The sequence below is a fragment of the Varanus komodoensis genome, unplaced genomic scaffold, assembly GCF_004798865.1.
Source record: "Varanus komodoensis strain SLA01 unplaced genomic scaffold, ASM479886v1 scaffold1, whole genome shotgun sequence".
Classification (NCBI taxonomy): domain Eukaryota; kingdom Metazoa; phylum Chordata; class Lepidosauria; order Squamata; family Varanidae; genus Varanus; species Varanus komodoensis.
Window position 1 is genome coordinate 123746302 of NW_025335268.1, and position 22172 is coordinate 123768473.

The 22172-nt window shown below is 39.5% G+C and overlaps 1 protein-coding gene across 1 annotated transcript; it reads right to left on the minus strand.

The window, feature by feature from the left end:
* Window positions 1–1304: 1304 nt before the first annotated feature.
* Window positions 1305–21901, minus strand: APOBEC2 (apolipoprotein B mRNA editing enzyme catalytic subunit 2). The gene is made up of 3 exons (XM_044444206.1): window positions 21619–21901; window positions 7271–7818; window positions 1305–1545 (listed from the first exon to the last, which is right to left on the minus strand). The coding sequence occupies exons 1-2, from the start codon at window positions 21738–21740 to the stop codon at window positions 7278–7280; spliced, it is 663 nt and encodes a 220-aa protein (XP_044300141.1). The 5' UTR covers window positions 21741–21901; the 3' UTR covers window positions 1305–1545; window positions 7271–7277.
* Between the last annotated feature and the right edge of the window lie 271 nt (window positions 21902–22172).

Below are 22172 nucleotides of genomic sequence, written 5' to 3' on the forward strand. Positions count from 1 at the left end.
CCGCAATTGACCCACGGGCCGCGAGTTTGAGACCCCTGTTCTAGAGACTCTAATTTTATATACCATTTTAGGCTGCAGTGCCATACACAGGAGCAAGTTTCACTGAATTTAATGGAATGTTCATTTGAGCAGGTATGTATAGAGATGTACTCTTTTCCTCACATCCTGACAAATATGTTTGTTTCCATCTTAGTCCTTAACTACTTTATGCGGGATTGGGCGTATCTTTTTTCCTTGTCTCCGGTTTGCTATATAACTTGCATTTATTTTGTGTTATGTTTAATCTCCCTACCCATTATTTTGTGGTATGTGGCTTTGCTATTTTTTTTTAAAGATTGCTTCGATGTACTCAGTTAAAAAAACCCATTTGGTAATAGCTTTGCTTCTGCTGCTACTTATTGAACACTTCATACTGGGTAATATAGTTTAATGTGTAGGAATGTGAGTCGTGAATGTATTTATATCTCTGGAGGCTGCTGTAGCACAATCCCCCTGCACCAATTTGTCTAAAATTTGACAGGCTTCATCTTCTCCAAAAAGGGCTACTATGTTTGCCAATTTCATTCAGCTCTGACTAAAAACACATTATAGCTGATGGCTTGTTTTCCAGTGCCCATCAAGGGTGAGGCATACCCGAAGCTTAGGATTTTCCAAGGCAAAGTTTTGATTCAGAACGAAATTGTGCAGGTTTTGAAGTAGTCCAAGCTGAATTGGGGGCTGCCTTCCAAATCGTTAAAGTGATGTTGCAGCCAAATACATTGTCAGTGTTTACCCCCAAGCAGTTACTTTCTGGCAAAGGCCAGGATTGGCCTTACTCACTTTTGAAAAAACTCTGCCAATGTTTGATCATAGATATTACAATGACCAGAGTTGTTCACATATGGCTTGTCCAAGAAGCATGAAGGGAAGGGCATGTCTTAAAACTTGAATTGGCTTAATCATCTGAAGAATAGTTTTTATCTCCACACTTTTGAGGAAAAAGTATTCACTCAGGCTAGGTTCAGTAAAAGGCATTTGTTTTATTTTCCCATTTGCTCTTTTAGACTATGTATTCTTAGAACAGATACCAAGCTTTCCCTAATGCATTTAAAACAGAGCATCTAACTAGTGTATTAAGCTATGGAGTTCAGTTATGCATTATGAAAAAGGCAACATATTTTATACTTGTTTCTGTTGCTTAAAAATGTGACATTTGCTAATTTAATTTTCAGCCTTGTTTCATAAAAGAGATTTGATGTAGTTTGACTTGTTTTTCTAATTTTTTTTAGTGATGAAACTGCTTCGCACCACAAACTTTAAATCCATTCCATATCATGATGGTTTTTTATTTCCACTGAACAGCAGTAGTGCAAGATTATGAGTGTCAAACGACCAAATGCTTACATGTAGCATATATATGTATTTTTAGTCATGTCAGTCTGATGGGATATCAACAAGAGACTTGTGATGTTTTTCTGTTTCAAAGTGCCTCTGGAGGACCGAAGGGGGACTCCCAGATGTCAAAGTATATCAGGCCCATTTCTCCATAGCGTTGACAGATTTCTCCTGGAGAGAAAAATGGAGACTTGAATTGTTTTTCTCAAAATATGTAGGCTTTACTGCGCAAAATAAGCAATGCCTTATTAATTGGTACATCTTGCAAAACTGATACAATTACACAAAATTGCTTCTTTAATTCTGTATGGGGAATATTTTTCTTTCCCTTTTTCAGGTTTCTTCAAGGTTTATAGTGAACCCATGTGTCTGCTTTATTATATTAAAAATACAGTGGAAAAATAAAAAGTTGTCCTCTCAATGTTTCACTGCCTAATGTGAATCAATGGGATTAATAGTTCTGAATTTGTACTAGAAAATGGGAGGTAGCATTTCAAATATGTGTCTAGAACTTGTTAGTTATAATCTGTAATACCTGTAATATATTAAGTTTAGCTTGGTGGTACAGCACACACTTTGCATACCAAAGGCCTCAGTTTCAATCGCTGGTTTCCCTTGACAGAGTTGGAAAAGATGTCTGTCTGTAGAGTTAGGAAAGCTACTGTCAATCATGCTGGTGGATATAGCATAACTCAGGGTTGAAACAGGCTAGTTGGTTGGGAACTCTGGTATGCAATGCCTTTTCCTGATTTTTGTCCCTCTTGCTTTCTTCCATGCATGAATCCCTCCCTCTTTCTCTCTCTCCCCCCTTCCCTCCCCCAATGAATGAGCATAGCTTCATGTGGTAAATGAGGCAATTTACAAAGATGCTGTCACAACAGAACAATGAAATTGACTCCTTTGAAACTAAGATCAGCATACATATGTTTCTACAGAAGTGTGCTGCAATTTGTTAATAAGCTTTCTTTTTGTGATTTAATTTAAGATGAAGTAAGACTGTTTTCCTTTTGGGTTTTAACCAGCTTACCTGGGTGCTAGTTGTTGTTATATTGTGCTTGCAGTTAATTCTGCTTATATCTACATCAGAATTTACCCAAAGGGCTAAATTTTAAGTTATGTGTTAGGGTGGTGGGAAAAAAATTAATCTATCAGCACATGCAGAATGGCTGAATAAAACAAATGAAAGCTGATGGGTACTGCTCTGAGCTATGGATGCCAGCTGAATTGTAAGACAGCATGTTGCCTTGGAAGTGAAGACATTTTAAATTCTGATAAGCCTCCAGATCGGAGGTAAGCAAGAGAAGGGCATGAAGGAATGCTATTGCAAAGGCCAATTTCATTGGCTTGCTATAAGACAGCTTTGCCATCTTGGTAGAGCTGAAAGTTACAGAGAGGTTAAAATGCTTGAAAGAGAATTTTGGTTTTGGTAGTCCCAAATCATAGTCCGTTTAATTTCTGAAGTGTGCAGATTGAGACTGGGAAGCAAGAGTAATTGTGAAAAGCATGTGGCTGGATTAACCACTGCATTTGAGAATGCTCAAATCACTGGCTTTGAAGTAACTGAACAAAAACCAAGTTTTCTGCTTGATAGTCTAGGAGAAAGATGTTCTGCTTTCATATCTATATTAGACCAAGACAGTTAAATTAATTGTAATGAATCTGTTCACTGTTTAAGAGAAGATTGTGTAGATGTATTTGAGAAGGCTATTGCAAATGGATTGAATTACAGAGCCAAAAGGAGCAGAAGAGATAGATAGAAGCCAGCCTATATAGATAGAAAGAAAAGAAATACTGCTTTAACTGCCAGTGGATGAAAGGAGGCACTTTGCTAAAGATTAGTCCATTCCCAACAAGGCTTCTCAGTCATTCACCAATAGGAACTCACCAAATTTCAAACGAAACAAAGAAAGCATGAGATCGTATATGCAAACCATATGCATTATTTTCAAAGGCCAATAACAGGCCAAGCAGCTTGTTAAAACTGAACAAGGAATTCTCATGGCAAATAAACTTGGATCAGAATCAAGGGAAACTAACTACCTTTTTCATAGTGGAACCACTTCACATTCCACATTTTCTTAATCTTATCTTTGCTAGACTTACTCCCAGTGCTTAAGGTGATTTGAAAATAATAAATGGCTCAGACACAAAGATCCAAGATAAAAGTTGGTTTTGCCTAATGAAAATGTAAATGAACGTATTTGAGTTAAAACTGAAACCGCCCAAATGTTGTCTGCATTGGATAAGAAAGGTTTTGAAGTAAGTTTCAAAAGAAAATGCAGTTGCTAAATATCTTGAATGTACTTATGAAAAACAAGGTGTTTATTAGTCACAGATAATCAAAGGTAGATGGCAGAGATGTGAACAGTCTTAGATTGCAGTGGCAAAGACTCTTAGGCCATTGTGATCCAAGAGTTATTCTTACTAGATTGTTGCTTGAGGCTGTAAGGTAAAGCCATATGACCACAACAATATTAACAGGTGCATGTATTGTATTAAGGCAAACAGGGTCAGACACTCACTTCCACCACAAACTGGGAATTGTAGTCATAAAACATTGACATTAGTTCACTCTGGTCTCTGCAAATCAATCCATCTGCCTTTGGATGGAGGTAATACATACTGTATATTTAAATATTTGTAAACAATTTCTTTGCCATTTACCTGATGACACAGAGTGAGATAATGAGCTGGTCAAGAAGTGTGCCGTTATGGTTGCCAACAGATTTGGCAAGAGGTCTCAAGTGCTGTAATCTGACAGTAGTGCTGAGTACCTATCACACCACACAAAATTTCCTGGAAAAGCAGGGTGTTTTGCACAGGGGAGCCATGAGCTGCACTCTTGATCAGAGTTGCACAGTTGAAAGGGAGACAAGCTCTCTACTGGAAATGACTGCATACAAGTTAATGGACATAAGTTTGTCCAGCAAATGGTGAAATGAGGTGCTTGTGACTGTAAATTGTTTCCCAAATAGATTGTCTGCAAAAGGAACCACATAGTCATATCAATGATGGCACAGAAAGCCAAATGTGAAAGATGTCAAGGTGTTGAAATTGTTGGGTGCATGCATGGAAAAGGAAAAAGACACAAATAAGACTGAAGTGCAGAAGAGAACATTTTGCTTGGTTTCGGCTATAAGAAATGTATAGCGTACTGCAAGAAAGTAAAGTCAGATTAAACATGGTCTATTTTGTTGAAGAAAATGATGCTGACAAAAGCTGATTGTGTTCAATGAGCCATGGAACCAGTACCAACTCTTCATGTTGATTCTACCTACAGTGATAAGGTACCTGAACCATCACGTGCCAATATGTAGTCTGAACTAGAAGAACCAGGCAAATGCTGTATTGACTGAGTTAGAGGCTGAAAGCAATGCAGCAGGAGGGGATACAGATGGGGAGATTGAGACAGATGAGCTGCAAAATGCCAAGGCAGGAGACCTGATTCTAGAGCCAGTTGTCAGATGCTTATGATGAATCAACAAAGACATGCAACCTCAAATTCTGTCCTGCCTGACACTGACTCTCAAACTTTCAACTTGGGAAGAAGTTGAAAAGATGCCAGCAGCTGATTGAAGAAGGCAGCACAAGAAGAAATAGATGTTTTAAACTAAAACAAAAATGGACCCTGACTAGGCTACCACCAGGCAAGAAAGCCATAAAGTACAAATGGATTTTCAAGATGAAACAAGGTGCAGATAGGAATTTATATTGTTGTAAGGCAAGATTAGTTGCCAAAGGTTTCCTGCAAAATTATGCAGAAGACTTAGCACCTGTTCTGAAACAACACCCATTAGAATGTTCCAGAGAGTAGCAGTGTCCAGGAAAACCTGGATGTGAAAAATGCTTTTCTCCATGGAGAGATAATAGAAGAACTCTACATAGAACCACGCCCAGGTTTCATCAGCTGTAAGCAGGCATATCTCATTTGCAAGCTTGAGTTAATGGACTCAAACATGCCACAAGAACCTGGAATGAGCAGCTAGACAAAATCCTCATGAAGCAAGATTTTGAGCAAAGTGAGGCAGACCCATGCTAGTTACAAAAATGGAACTCAAACTTGTAGCCAGTTAATTTGATCTTTCCAGGAATTGGACTTGCAGGGTATCTAGCACAGCAAAACAACCATGGAAAAACTTCTGTACTTGAGCATTACTTCCAGACTGGCATTGCAGCTGCTGTAGGGATCATAAAATCACACAGGGATGAATGGCTCACACAACAAGATTGACTACAAACTTCAAGCTAAAGTTACCAGCCGGTAGTAATCCAAAAGAGCTGGACTACACTGGACACCTCTCTGACCACAAATCCACAAGCGAGACTAATCTCCTAGGCCTGCAGGAAAAAAGTCTGCAGTAGTTGTCTTCCACAGAATTGGAGTACATAGCATCTGCAGAAGCATGCAGATTATTGATATGGCTTCATCAGTCACTAATAACCCTTTGGATAGATATGAAAAAGCCAATCTAGATTAGGGAGGATAATCAGAGCTGTTCTAGACATTTTCAGTCTGGAAAAGTAGCACTTAACACAGAGTGAAGTTCCACTTGGTTTGTGACCTAACCAGCATAGGCAAGATTGAGCAACGCCAAGCCATCCTGCTAATAAGCCACCACTGGTTGGTTGTCCACTGAACAATTTGTGGTACTTCCAACAGACTGTCAGCTTGTTGTGGCTTGTTCTCTCCTTCATTTCCCCACAGTTCTGTTGTCTTTTGCATGAATTTCAGATGCCTTTGCAGTAAAATTTCTTGTTGCTGTGGTCCGTATGTCAGCACTGTTTCTCCAGTGAGTCTGCTGAAACTGCCCTCCCCTTCAACCCCGATGAACATGGGAATGCATTTGCCAGCATTTCTTTTCTAGGGATTTCTGCTGTTGATATCAAGTCTGCCTCTTGATATTTAGCCAAGCATCTCTGTATTGACACCCACGTCTTACTTAAACATCTTTTTTGAAAGGTTGCTTCATATTACTCTAAAGTAAGCCTCTGCAGCCTCAAAGAAAGAACAGCCTTTGGCAAAGGGTTTCCTCTGCAGTCACTTTTGGCTTCCTACCTAACCCCCCTCACTTCCCCCTTGTTGCCAGCTGTCACATTTCAATATGGGATACAGAGCTGTGAGCAGAAGCATACACAAATGTCATGACAAAGCAGTAACTTGGAGAGGGAAATGGCACAATTGTAAAAACAGCTGTCAGCTGAGAAGGGATAAAGGAGGATGGTAGCAGCACACATGGGACTGTGAAGGACATGGATTTTTGCCACTCTGGCAAGGTGGCTTACTAGGTATTTCAAGAAACCCACAATAAAATTATTAAAATTTGAACCTGCTGGGTCCAATGATACAATAAACCACCTTGGGTATAAACAATCCTGAAACAAACCATATTTCCTCAGGTTGGATTGTTTGTAGAAAAAGCCACAGAACCTGCAGCACATTCACACAACCTGACAATCCACCATGGCTGATCACCCATGATGGGTTGTTGTGACATGCAAACAAGGTAAATGTAGACAATACTGAGCTGTATGGAGCAATGGCATTGACTTAGGTGGCCTCTTATGTTCAGGGGCTGCCCTTATTGAAAATAACTGAGAAAACTAGTTCCATGTAGGCTGGTAACACTTTCCATGTGCTAACAGGAGCTGTGTGGAATTACTGCTATGTAGATGTTTTTCTGAAGCACCTGTCCTGCCTGAGTGACTTACAAAGCAAGACTCAATATGGCTGTTTTGAATTCAGGAGGGAAGAAAATTCTGTCCTCTGCTGTTCTGCCCAGCGTTGTCTTTCCTTGCTGAATTTCTGGATGACCGATAATGTCTTGCTTTTTAAATTGGATGAGATGACATCTGAAAAACTGGAACGTTGAAGAGTTTTTAAAAGCTATGTACTTACATAAACCTCAGTGCAAAACTTCGGCAAGCTTTTCTTCATAGTACAGGAAGTTCTCTTGAATGTCTTCCCAGGGTGTAAATGGCTTTGCTTCCTCGCCCTCCTCCTGCTCCACAAAATTCTTCCAGACATATTCAAAATCTTGAGGCTTCATGATTCTCATTTTACAGCCAGCTGCTTTCAATTTCTTCAGTGCAGCTTGGATCTCTGGCTCCTCCCACATGAAGAGACGGCCCACTACGATGGAGAGTCGCAGGTTCTTATTCTTCTGCAATGCTTTAATTATTCTATCAGCACAGCTCACACAGGGACTAGAAGAAACATACCAGGTGACATTGTAGCGCACACCACCCTCACATGAGGGCAGGATGGTGTTGAAAAAGGCATCTTCGGCATGGGCTGCTGCATGTTCATCTTCCAGATAACCCCGTTTGGTTTTTGTCTCCTTGCCCTGGATCTCTATGATATAACATAGGAATGTCTTGTTCCTGCCTGAACTGTATTCTACATTCTTGAACTGGAATTTGAAAAAGAAGGCCGGAAGCCGATCCCTGTACAGAAAAGTGAAAGGCTTAGTGTTGATACAGTTGATACACAGTTCATAATACATCTCCTTTGTTCAATAATTTTAAGATGCTAATATTATTGTTAAGATAAAATATAACAAAACCATCTTCCTCTGAGGTACACAAAATGTAGAAGAAAAATTGAACAATAGTGACATTTTTCTTAGTATCTTTAGAAGCCACCACACAAATTCAGTTAAAGATTTGGTATTTGGTAACAACCAAAGGAAACCAAATCTAAGCTATTAGGGTAGTTGTGTTCACACCAGTTGCTTTTCAAGTCACCTGTTGCCAATATGCACAATGAAGGATGTAATCTGCATTACATCCCATGACTGTGTTACTCTTTGTGCTTTACTTCCTTTATTCTGCAATACCAACTGCCTCACTAAAGCCAAATGAAGGTTTGCCTACATTTTATCTGGATGACAATGCCTTCTGTTCTTGATTCTTTCTTTTCTGTCAGAACATTTTCACCTAAGTAAATTTGCACCAGTGCACTGGTTTACCTTCACCTCATCCATTCAACATCATTTCAAGGACTGTGACAGAGAATAATGCAACTGTGAAGAGCATCAGTTACACTACAGATAAGCCATCATGTATTGTCTGGTCATATGCCTAGTAAAAATGAGATGGAGCTCACATGTTTGAAGCCCACCAAAGATATTTTTGAGTCTTCATAGACACATCCTTCTGCTGATCCTGCTGATCAAATAATTTTGAAAAGTGGTCCCCTAGTCTTGTGCTTGAATGTTATATACCTAGGGCACAATCCTATGCCTTTTTAGGCAGGAAAAGTCTTACCAATTCCCAGTATTCTTCAGAGTGGCTATGGAATGTGAGGAGCTAGAGGGTTTTTTCTTTTGGTCTAAAGAGGCATAGAGTTGCACCTTTAGATACCAAAACCAGTTTGTGGGCATGACAATAGACTACAGTCCAAGAAGCTAATTTTCCCTTGTGATCTTAAGAGGGTTTGACACTAAGTGGAGAAAAGAATGCTGATAGGAAAGTGCCTACCTACTTTGAGGGAATCTAGGTTGATTCCCTCTCCTTTGTTGTCTTTCTGCCAGGAAACAAATACGTTTTTGTTCAAGCAGGCCTTTGGCATATAAGCTGGTTTGCTGCTGAAGACTGTTATAAATTGGCTTGCGCTGCTTAATTCTTTGAATATTGTGTTTTAATTGTGTTTTGATGCTGTTTTAATAGAAGTTTTATTTAATTTAATTCCTGTTAGTTGCCTTGTGTACTGTTTTTTTGTCAAAAAGGGGATGTAAATTAAATAATTGTGTAGTCATATTGGCTTCCTGAATATTAACACATTATCTCCTTTCCTTTTCCAGCTCCTTTTTTATAGCCAGGATTCCTTTCACTGAGGGCCATTCAATCCTTGGTGCGACACACTTAAGCAAGAACTTAATCCTAATATATATTTTCCTTCCGCTCAGAGAGATTTCCTGCACTAGGAATCTTCTGACATTTTTGCAGCTTGGATACAGATTCTCCTTGACTCATAAATGATTAAAATTTGAAACCTACATTGAGAATCTTCATTAACATGAAAAAGCTATTCATTCTGCATATTTATTACACAACTAGCTTCCCCACTGGAAATATGACATAGGGGTGTGTGTCATCCAGGTGTATTATTGCAGTTATGTTTACTTTTCTCCATTATCTTACCTAATTGCCACACTGTATGCATTCCTTTATAGTTCTCTTGGACCTATGTCATCAATTATGTTTGTTCATAGCAGGTTGTTCTTTCATTTGTGAACGTCTTCAGTCAACTCATATGTTCTGCATAGTTTTCATTCTCAGAATTGTAGCCCTGAGCTATTTTGGTTTTCAGCTGAAAACAAAAGTTCATTCTAGCATCCTTTTGTTTAGTATATGTAACATGAAGTAAGATGAGACAGCTATCTCTGGTAGGTCTTGGGTCCCATCACCATGGGGTGTGGAGCATGATCCATTGGGAAGGTCTCCAGCACAAGCCACACTGAAATGAAGACAGTTATGAAAAAATATGGCAGCATCACATAGCTCAGTGGGTAGAGCACAGTCTTTCAGTCTTTGCCATTGCTATATAAAGAAGCAGGTGCTGGTAGATGAAGTGGAAGACCTCTGTCTGAGACCCTGGTGAGTGGCTTCCAGTCAGAGTCAACAATAATAGGTCAGAATCGCTTGTGTTCATTTCAGTGAAGCTTGTACAAGGGAACAATTTGCACCTGAGCTATGTAGTTAGTGGGAGGGCTGCCTTTTGGACTTTGCTGCCTGTAGCACTAACATCTTTAACTTGGCATGTTAACTTAAGAATCACTTTTCTATTACAAAGACAGCTTTCTAGAGCTGAAAGACATTGTAAAATGTATATATTAAAATGTCACAGATAATTCATAGACATTATTTCTTGGCATGTAGTAGCCTCAGGAAAATGAGAGGCGATTGAATCTACAGTTCCTCAGTACATTTTCTCTGTCCTTACACAGGGACTATGGATGATTATCTCTTCTATTCAGTGCTGTGTTTATATGTGTCAATCTATCTTAATAGGCCCTGGGCATAATCAACCTTCAAATGCTATACTTCGGAATTTAATGTTGTTATTATTGCATTACATTTCTATACCATCCATACCAAAGCTCTCTGGGTACTTCACAACATTTTAAGCCATCCATCCAGATTTCAACCAGACCTGACCCTGCTTAGTTTCCAAGATTAGGCAGGATCAGGCACTTCAGTCTATAGTGTCATAGGATCCAATGAGGATATTCTGTTTGGACTTTATCAAGGTTCTACCTTGTAAAATCAGCTTTTCCTCCACTGCATTCTCTTCCCAGGTGAATTTCTTTCTGCTTTATGCATGGGAAGTGCCTCTGAGAAGCTGCTACTGTAATAATCAGTCACATCTGAATGTGTGGTATCTTGGTTTGCTCTCTTTCCTGCTGTAAACTTACACAGCATCTTCTCTGGAATCAGTAGAATTTAGGATAAACTTGACCAGGAAAATAGATAGCAAATTTTCAGGTTACTTTTGCGTATGTTTTAACAAAACCAGGATAATCTAGGATTTAAGTGTCTGGCTTGATTCATGAAAACATATTGTTCATTGTGGATACTAATATTAGCAACATGTGGTGTAGGTAACGTAACCATTTGTGTTCTGCTTTGTTACAAATGAATGCGATGTACAATTCCAGTGTGTATTCTGTGAGACCTGAAACAGAACTTGCTCCAAGGCTTTGAAGTCCCTATTCTTAGCAATCACAAATTATACCAGATGGCCTGTACACCCTGCAGCTCTTGAAGTGCTTTGCTATTTATTACTGAAAGGACAAGGAAACAGAAAATATGTATACTATAAATCAGCACATTTGCATGCATCTCTGACACAGCTGACTTTCAGCTTACTCTTAACAATAGCTGTTCCTTTCTATGGTGGCAATTCTTTAAAATTCTCAAAAATTACAGCCTTGGTAGGGATAGGGTAAGATTTGAAGGGGAGGATTGGGTGGGGATGCTTAACCCTATTTCTAGCTGTTTTTCTCCTCTTTCCCCCAGGGGAATTGTATGAATTTCTTTGGGTTGTAACCACTAAGAATCTCACCCAACAGCACCCAAGGTCTTCAAATAAAAAGCTACTATGGAAGCAAAGTATTTTTCATAGCACAGAGAACTAAGCCAAGTGCTATGCAGGTTTTATAATAATAGGTAGACTTCTGCTCACACAACAGAAGTTCTTCCCTTGCTCTGGAATAATTTGCAGGATGCTAATTCAGACCTACAGTGGTGCACTTAATGGAAGGGCACTACTGAATATAGGCCATAGATTTTAGATGCAGTCATGCCTTCCCTGAAATAAACATATTCTGGAAACTAAGCTGTCAACACTGCCTTGACAGTCACCTGTTCTCAGCAAATTAGGCAGTTGGCGTTGCATCTCATATGTGCAGTATGAGACATGCAGAAATTGTCATCTGGCTATGTCATCACTGTCACTTTACAATGCTTGTCTGTTCTTGTGAAGAGCTCTTGGAGATTGTTTAAAGGTTTTGGTCCGTATAAATTGCATAATTTTGCAAAATGAACATGACTCATTAAGAACATAGTGTTTTATAATTTTACTTTATTGTTATTGGGAGTTGCTGCTGCTTTTAGCTTGCTGTAAATGTGTTTTAATACTGTTTTATGATTTTTATATTTTGTCAGTTGGTTTGAGGAGCTCATCTTTTGGAACAGAAAAGCAGAGAATGCTTTTCTTCAATAATACGAGAAATTTCTGCATCGCGCACAAAGGTGCACATATTTGTTACATAGAGATTGTTTCTTCCTATTTACGTTCCACACAACTGTATGTTATGTGGGAGGTCTTGCTTACTGTACCACAGGTTGCTGCTGATCACTTAGCTATGGCATGAAGGAGGGCCACCTTTGTTGAGGCACAAGCCAATGGAATCAGGCACCAGATAAGCCATAATCCTCGCTTCCCAATGTTCACTTGAAAAAAGAAATGAACTTTCTATCCTGTGTAGTACCCAGTATATGAGTCAAACTAAGCAAGCACCATTCCGTCCAATTGTTTAATGAGAGGATAGTCTGTTCCCACCCTTCCATGTTTTTATCCTGAGTGAAGTTAGAGCAATGATTGACACAGCCCATTGGCCTGAAAAGGACTTACTGCTTCACTTTTCAACTTTTTTATTTTTTTAATTTGGTATTTCCTGGTAGAGTGGTTGCTAATTCATAGAAAGCAATTAGAAATCTAGGATTTTAGTGTAGCTGTTATTTGATTTTAGTTGTAACTGTTGCAGTACTCTAGGTGCTTCAAGCAACATTAGAAGTATTTGGAAGTGAACAAGGCAACTTTTTCTTTAGCTTATACCTTAACATCCCAAGCTTTCTAAACCAGGTACCTCTGTGCTTGAGTGCAAGCTAAGCAGGACCACTTCCATGGGCGGAACAATCCTGTGGCTCTGGGCTATATGAGGTTTTGGATCTGAGATCCAAATCTCAGAGCTGAGGACTTTGCTTGGGTCCTCCCTGTACCTTGTAGCTGGCAGAGGAAGAACTGAACTGGCACGGAGAGAACAGAGGTGAAGAGGGTATTCTGGAGCAGGGATGGAGACTGGGGCTGCCAAGATATAATGTATCCTGGTGACATTTTCCCACCTCCTTCCCTCCATTTCCATAGAACTATAGCTAGTTGGCTGAAATTAGCTGTTAGCTAACTTGCAGAACAAGGGGAACCAGGAGGCAAAGGTTGCCTCTACACATCTCAGATGCTGATGCACATGTGTCTTACAGAGTATCTCTCTTTGCTCTTGCAGCTAAAAAGATAAGAGCTATGGAGGCTTTGAAGGGGACACCTTCCTGAATTACACCTGGTCTGTCTTTTAGTATTATGTTTTAATACATTTGATTTATGGTTTCATTTGTTAATTCAATGTTTTATGTTGTTAACTTGTAATGGCCTATGGCTAAATGCAGTTGACTGACTGACTGACTGGAAACCAACACATATTAAAGACCAAATATGGTAATAGAATGTGAGCAAACAATAATTAAAGAATATATATTTTTTAAAGAAAGAATAAGAGGAATGAGTTTAAGGGAGCAATCCTATGCAAATAGCCTAGCAGACTGTGGCATGCTGGGAGTTGTAGGATTTTTCTGTCTAAACATGCAAAGGATTGTACCCAAAGTAGACAACATAGCATATGAAAAGAGCTCTGAAAATTATTCTTTGCAAGAGCACAGAATGACTATAGACTAGAAACTAGTAGAAATTTTAAGTACAAAAACACCTTGTTTCCTTTGTAAATTGTTATCCTTACAAATGTATATATACTCAGAACTAAGTCCCATGGAATTCATTGGGACTTACTCCTAGAAATGTGTGTAGTGGATTATCTAAAGGGTTACATATGAACTTTGTCTTGTAAATGTGTGGAAGCTTAAGACAAAATATGCAGACTTTATTGAAAATGGCTAAGAGGTACATCTTGCTTTTAAAAGGATGTTTCACTTTTACATAGCAGGATATTCATTCTCCATTTATTTGCCACCTTCCCTTTTGCATTGCAATGCCTGTAAGCTGCAGCATATTACCTGGTACTGCCACCAAAATTCATGCCCCTAGGTCAGCATTTCTCTGCATGCCTACCCTAGCTATAAAATTTACAAGCTCTTCAGACACAGAAGTCCATATATGTCCTCCCGCCCCCTGAGATCGGCAGCAGAGGCCCTTCTCCGGGAACCCTCCGTGAAGGATATTAGAAGGGTGAGTACTCGGAGGAGGGCTTTCTCTGTGGTGGCGCCCAACCTATGGAATGCGCTCCCCAGAGAGGTCCACCTGGCGCTGTCGTTATTTGTTTTTCAGCGCCAGGCCAAGACCTTTTTATTTTAACGCTATTTTAACTGTTAATGGTTTACTTGTTGATTTTAAATTGACCAGGCTGTTTCTACTATTTTATTTTATGTATTTTATTTATTTGATGAATTTTTTGCATTTTATACGGGATTTTAATGATGGTAAGCTGCCCTGAGGCTCATGCGATGGGGCGGCATATAAGTTGTCTAAATAAATAAATAAGAAATAAGAAGTGTGGCTATTGCATACCGCATATCATTATGGAGTGGGAATAAATGATATTTCTAGGCAATTTTCCAGGCTCTTGCAAAGGACGGCATACAAATATCTTAAATAAATAAATAAATATTGAGGATACTCCCACACAATTCCAACTGCTTTTAGTCTATACAGAGTAACAGGATCATTTGGCAGGGAGACAGAAATTGCTACCACATAATAGAATAATGTTGAAGTGCCCGTTTTGTGTGTGTATTTGTTAGCCCTGTATATTGTTGTTTTCCAAGTTACTGTTGAGAACACAAACTCACATGTATAATTAGAACAATGCACATTTCAAAGAGGTTGCATCAAAGTGAATATTTCACATGCTCTCAGTGTTCCACAAACCTGAAAATATCTTTCTTTACAAACAGGTGTTTTATCATGAGTGGGGACCACAAACCCCCACTCTTAAATAGTATGATTGTCAATTCCCCACTCTTTATTACAGATTTCATCCTCTTAGATGCTTTGAATTTTTTTCCCTTGGTATTCTGAATGCAGGAATCTTCACTTCTGAAATCGCATGTTAACACTGTTTATAAGCATTGTTTTTCCTGCTTTAAATAGAACCATGCCCTTAATCTCCCATTTGCCCGCCATGGCGGCTGGTGCCTTGTGTCTGGAACTGTATGTGGTCCCCCTGGTATCAGTCTGATATATTTCTGATGCATTTACTGTCCACAGGAATGGCTCTGCTGTGAGACAGATTGAAGTACTTCATTGGGGATGTGGTGGAAGGACAGCAATTTGTAGCTACTTAATTTTTGTAGCTATTTAAATTATTACACTCTTTTAATTGCCAAAGGAGGGGAGTGGCACTCATGTCACTTCCTGTCTCAGATGCCAAAACATCTTAAGAATGTAAAAGGCATGCTGGATCAGAGCAAAAGGGCCCTCTAGTCTGGCATTCTTTTCATATATGGGCAAAGCAGCTGCCCTTGGGAAACCCACAAGCAGGGCATGAGTGGAACAGCGCCCTCCATCGCATGTTCTTTAGCAACTGATGTGCAAAGGCATACTGACTCTTAGCTGAAGGCCGCATATAGCCAGCAGGACTAGTAGCCACTGATAGTTTTGTCCTCCATGAAGCTGTCTAATGCTCTTTTAAAGCCAGCCAAGTGGGTGGCCATCACTATGTCCTGTGGAAGTGAATCCCACGGTTTAGCTATGTGCTGTGCACAGCACCTCCTTTAATCTGTCCTGAACCTCCCATGGACCAACTTCAGGGCCTGACCTTGAGTTCTGGGATTAGGAGAGGAGAGAAATGTATTTACTCATTTCTCTACACCATGCATAATTTTGTGCACTTCTATCATGGCTGCCTTTCCTTTTGTCCAAACTAAACAATCTCAGCTGCTCCAGCCTTTCCCCTTAAAGGATAATCCAGGCCCTTGATCTTTTCTGCACTTTTTCCAACTGTACAATATCCTGTTTTAGATTGAGTCACAGAACTGTATACACTCTCCTAAGTGTGCTTATACCATGTATTTTATGTGGGTAATATGATATTGGCAGTTTGGCTAGCTTTGGGTGCTGTGCACATTGATACGCAAAGAGAAGAGCAGCAAAATATCTTGGGGCAGCCCTGATAAGCATTGCAGATCTGTCTGCAGTTGTGGTCGAACTATATTCTAGGTGCCAGGATCCCTCCGTTAAAAATAAAGCAAGTAGACTTGGCTGCTAATCATGAAGAATGTCCTATTTATATCTCCTCCTCCTACTCCTCCACCCTGTGTCGGTTGTGATGGACTCAGCAGTGAAATATTAATTTGGTTACTAGCAAATGTATTTAATTCATCAAACTGGAATTTTAGTCTTTCACTTTATTTTATTTATTTAAAACATTTCTATGCCGCCCCCATCGCAACAAAGCCGGGGCGGCTCACTTGTTCTCAATCTAATACTATATTTTAAATCCTTACATTGCCACTAGGTTTAATTCAATGTCCCATCTTGAAACATTTGCATTATATCGTATGTTGTATTTTATAGTTTTAATTATTATTAAACACTCATCAAACACCAGCAGTTAGCTGGTTTAGAAATGTAATAAAATAAATATAAATATTTAAATAGGATACAGCTACTTAGATCTGCTCATTTCATTTTTTTATTTTTAAAAGAATACAATTACAAAATATATCATAGAATGAAAAAGAAACAATGCAAGATGCATTACAAATCATGTGAAAGTTACAGGAGTAGCAACTCTATATAAGTGTAGGGAGTATTTGCCCTAATGGAATTTTATTCACAATAAAATTCCAAATTGAATTAATCCAAAGGCACTTAGCTGCAATCCATATGCATTGGTAGCAAAGCAAAAGACTGTCCTCTAGGTTTGAGCAAACCAGTAACAGTGTTCATTCTCAGTTTATGTAAAGCAAACTGTTGCTGCTCAACATTTCTCCAGATAGTTAAATGCATAATAAGTTGAGAAATAGTTAACATTAATTGCTTCCAGTTTTTTAAAAACTTATCACCTCCTATCACTCTGCCTGAAGAATTTTCCTGCTGAAAACATCATATAAAGGTATGTATCTTTTACATTCTTTTGCATTTGTGACAATCCCAACTAGAACCTGCCACTTGCATAGTGGAGATTTAGTACTTCCTAGATGAAGCCCTAAAATAAGCAGAAATGTTTATTTCTGGTTTGAGACAAATTGACAGAGCAACCTATGGTGAGATCTGCTGATGGGTCCCATTCAAGAAATGATAGTTTTCACTCATTTCCAGTTGGCCTTGCAACTGCTAACACAAGGGCCTTGCTTACAGAGGGAAATCAAAGGGGCACAGCAAAACTGAAGTAGTGTAAAGCCACACTAGATGCTGCCCCGTAGTAATGTCCTGCAAGAATACTGCCACATGAATCTATTTCAACTGCTCTCTATCCTTTCCTCATGGAATTCTGTGCAAGATACAGATAATGCTGCCTTCCACTGATAGCACTCAAGTGCTTTCTCAGTATCTTTGTCTTTTTTTTACCAGAATTGCTGTACACTGTCTTATCAGAGATGGTGCTAGGATCTTTCCCTGCCCACCCATCTGTAAGCTGTTCACATGGCTGGGAAATGGTATGCCACTGCCAAGAAGTAGAAGGATTTGCACTTTGTGCTACTCCGTCCTTTAGGCTGTAGCTACTGATTGATGGTTTCATTTTCATTGCAGAAGAATGAAGTGTTAATGAATGCCTCCATAGGAGTCTATAAAAATGTACATGGATACTCTAAGACAAGTCATAACACTGTAGAAAACGGGAGGAGGATGTTCTTAATTATAAAGGCTGGTTGAATTCTCAGCACAGTTTATAGAGCTGCACCTGTTTGGAGCAGCATCAAAAAACCTGGCAAGAGAATATGCAGCTTTCCTAATCCAATGATGGAAATTGAAATGCTTGAACTGCCCCTGGATAATTAGGTAGAAATGCTGGTATGTTTGGTGTTTTTAATCTTCTCATTAGCTGGATGATGGGCTTCATCAGACTGAAGCTTATAAATAAACAAGATTTAAACCAGGATTTCTCTTCGCAGCTACAGGGGTTATGCTGGGTGCTTCTAGATGGATGGCTCCTAGTGCTAGCAATCAGAGGCCATTGTGCAATTATTTCATCTTTTTCTTCTTAACAGATGTTTTACATTAAGGAAAAAGATGTAAGAGAGAGTAAAAAGAAAGACCTTACAGGAGGATCACAAGGAAAGGGTAGTACCAGCTGGGGACCCTGTAAATCTGCATACATGATGCAGGGTGATGGCACAATAAAAGCTTTGTCTGAAAACATCCAGAGTCTTGCAGGAAAAATAAAATAAAAGAAGGAAAAAGATCCTGTTTGTCTTGCTGCAGATGTTCAAAGCTTTTGAGGACCACTGAAGTGATCCAGTGTGTCCTCTTGTATTAAGTAGGTATTAATCTTACTACTTGAGAGGAATTTAATATAAGGGTAGTTAAACTTAGACCTGGGTTCAAGTTTCAGTTCATCATGGGCCTATTCAGTGGCCTTTGCAACTCCTAATTCCATAGCCTCTGTTCCCCATTTGAAAGCGGTGGCTGCAATTATGAAGGTGTGAAGAACTTTGCAAGCTGTACATTCATTCATATAGTTATGTCACAGTTATGTCACCACTGGATGTTTCTTCTGTCAACCACAGCTTTATTTCAAAACCTCAGTGACTCAAAGATTAACATGGCTCCTGCTAAACCTCTAAAATCAGCATAATCCTTAATTTTTAAATGTGGGAGTGCATATCTGACATCTCCATGAATGCCTTCTGGGCATGCTGGATGAACAGAACATAATAGTCTGGGATATACTGGTAGAAATGGATTTAGTCTACAAAGATGTATGCCATAATAAAGTGATTAGTCTTAAGGTGCCAGTAAGATTCTTTTTCTTGCAACAAACTAAAAAAAACCAACCCCTCAGAGAATGTATATGAAGAAGTGAATCCTGTATAGTATAAATAAATGATCAATCAAGCTATAAGAACTTTAAAAAGTCTGAGAAGTGTTGTTAGGATGTTTCTTGGCCTCTAGTCATTTCAGCTGTAAGCAGACTTCCCCAGCCTGGCAACCTCCCAGTGTTTTGTATTTCAATTTCTATCAACACCACCTGATAGCAAGCAGTCAGGAATGCTGGGAAATGAAATTCTTCAAATTTGGAGGACACCAAATTGAAGAAGACTTCCCTAAAGTAAAGGCTGAAATTCTTAATGTGTTTTCAGAGCCAAAATGTCTTTTTCTAGAAATCTTGTGTGTTAAAAGTAATGGGAGAGTCTTGTGAAACCTTACAGACTAAAACATTTATTACAAAATAAGTTTTTTGTGGACCACAGCCCACTTCACCTGATGCATGAAATATTATTTGAGAACTTGGGATAGCACATCATGAAGCAGGTGAACTAGGCAGGAGTCCACAAAAGTACATGCCATAACAAATGAGTGAAGTATTTATGGAATTGCCAGACTCTGTTTATTTTATTTTATTTTTTGCTGCAGCAGGCAACTGTGAAAGTTTCATGGATTGCAGCTGGTGAGGGTAATTCTTGTGAAGCTGTGATAACCACAGAGAAAATAATGTAATCCAATAAATTCAATCATTGTAGCCCCATTTGTTTCTGTCCTGTCTTTTTTTCCTTTCAAGGAACCCAGGGTGGCTTACGTAATTCTCATCTCAATTTTATCCTCACAACAGCCCTATGAGGTAGCTTGAGCTTAGTCTGTGACTGGTCCAAGGTTGCCCAGTTAGCTGCATGGTTGAGCGGGGACTAGAACCCTGGTCTCATGAGTCACAGTCCTGCACTTTTAATCCCTACAGCACACTGTGTTTCTTCGCCAAACAAAAAATCAGTTCAGCAGCAATATCACTTTCAATAATTCAGTATTCTCACAGAGCCAGTGTGGTGTAATGGTTGGCTACAGCATCAGACTAGGGTTGGGGAGACCCAGGTCCAAACCCCACACACTCCAGAAAGTCACTGGCCAAACCTGAGTCTATCACTATGGACCTATCTCCTGGGGTTATTGTGAGGGGCAAATGAGTGGGGAAGACTATAATATACACCATCTTGAGCTCCTTGGAGGATGGAGGGGAAACTGATATCGTACATACATCCTCTATTCTCACTTTCCCAGAAGAGCATCACTATTTGGCCTTTCTGGCAACATAAACACAGCTGTCCGAACTAAAGACATTCACTTCCATGTTGCTGTTTGATCTGTGATCCTGCTGACCGGAAGCAATTACCAGGGGCCCTATGTAACGCCTGTCACATTTGTGATAAGGGTTATTTACTGTGCAATCCTATGCACGTCTGCTTAGAAGTTCCACTGGGTTTGGCCAGACTCACTGCCAGGTAAGTGTGTATAGGATTGGAGCTTTAAGTTCCTAGTTCCAAGTAATTCAGAAATTTGTGGTGTTGAGGAGGATATTTGCAATTTGCTCTAAGCTATTTTGGTAGCAAGACCAAGGAATGAACACAATTTATTTTTCAAACTACTCCTCTCCCCTGGAGTGGTTTAACTTCTTATAGAACAGAGTAAGATGATATCCATCGAAAGAGCAGAAGTTTAAGGCCTTGTAACCAGGAGCTGCAGAAAGCCCCTGCTCTGAATGGCAGCAAAGAATTGTCTCTGGACTTTAGCTGCAAACCCCATCAACAGCATTTAATTGATGCGTCTCATTCTGTTCTCTGCAACATCTATACAGATCAGCTCAGAATGATTAGTGAAAAATTCATTTATTGCATAGGTACCCACCCAAAATGACAACTAAAATTAAATTGCTGTATTCAGGTCCTGGATTAAAGTTTATGACCAGATCTTATTTGTTTCATGATGGAAACAGGAAGGTATAGAAATTGGGGTAAGGCATAACAGAATAAAGATTTATTCTGTATAGCAGTTCTAACCTGAGATGTGTATCTTATTTATATGCTGCTATAATGAATATTAGTCATGTGTAGAAGAGTAGATTATTAGATATTTTTCTGCATTACTATTTATGATTAAAGATTTGCTGATTGCATTATATGACTGCTGTATGATGTATTCATATCACCGCTCTGGTAAGTAGACTTAGCTTTCATTGCTGCAATTGGACTTTTCCAATTGATTTTAAGTACCCAGATATGAACCAGAAAATGCTGCTCTTACTCTCAGTTTAGGAGTTAGCTTAGATCCTAGGTCTTTCTAGTTTTGCTCTATGAGAAAGTTTCCTCTCTCTTTTTAAATGGTGCTGCTTCTGCGGAAAAGGTTAAACAAATGCATGACATTTCTGCAGGCTGGTGGGAAGCTGAACAGAAGGCAACATCATGAGCTATGAATAAGCCCATGGGTGTGAATTTTCCCCATGAGGGAAAGTGAAGGTTTTGGGGCCATAAAACTAATTCTAAAATAAATGATTTTGCCTTGGGTGTGCTTTCAGTTCATCCAACTTGGATAAAATATAAGACTCTCCAAATGTTGTTAGAAGGCTCAGAAAGAACCTGGTTCCCTCATTAACGAGCAAAACTTTGTACCTGAGGCAAATCTCTCTTTTTAAACAAACGCACAACACGTTGGCCTGCCCCACATCTACAAATCTCTGAGCAAAAGCATCATTTGACTTTCATGCACTTGCTGCTATTGCACAGGAGGCAAAATAGTCCTCTTACCCCGTTACAATTTCAAACGGTGGCAGCTCTTCCAGCTCCTTTGGCTTTTCAGCTTCCTCTGCATTTTCAGCCTGTTCTTCTCCATTCTGCGAGGCTTGGGGCTCCTCCGGCTTCTCTGCCATCCTTTTGTGGTGGGTGCCCAAAGACCACAGCAGTGGCCAAGAGCTGTTCTCAGACTTCAGAAGCAGAAATGTGACAGCGTGGCAGTGTGTGGAGAGAGGAGCCTGGACGTTCCAGTTGTCAGGAGCTATATATGGACTAGTAGCAGTGGCAGGGAGTGAAGTAGTCTAGGATGACCCCCAGTACTCTCAGATATCACCTCTTCACTTTCATTCTGGCCCTAGCCTCTTTCTTGCCTCTCTTTTATTTTAAAAGTAAAGTGACGAGTTCAGCGTAGGCGGATTAGGTGATGGATGGAAAATCCTGAATGCAGCAGTAGCCTATTTATCCAAAGCCATGACAGAAATCTGGCTTCATGCAGAAGAACTGGCTACTACCCTGCATTCCTAGATTTACCAATGTGCCCTCCTCCTGCCCTTGCAGGTTCATTGCCA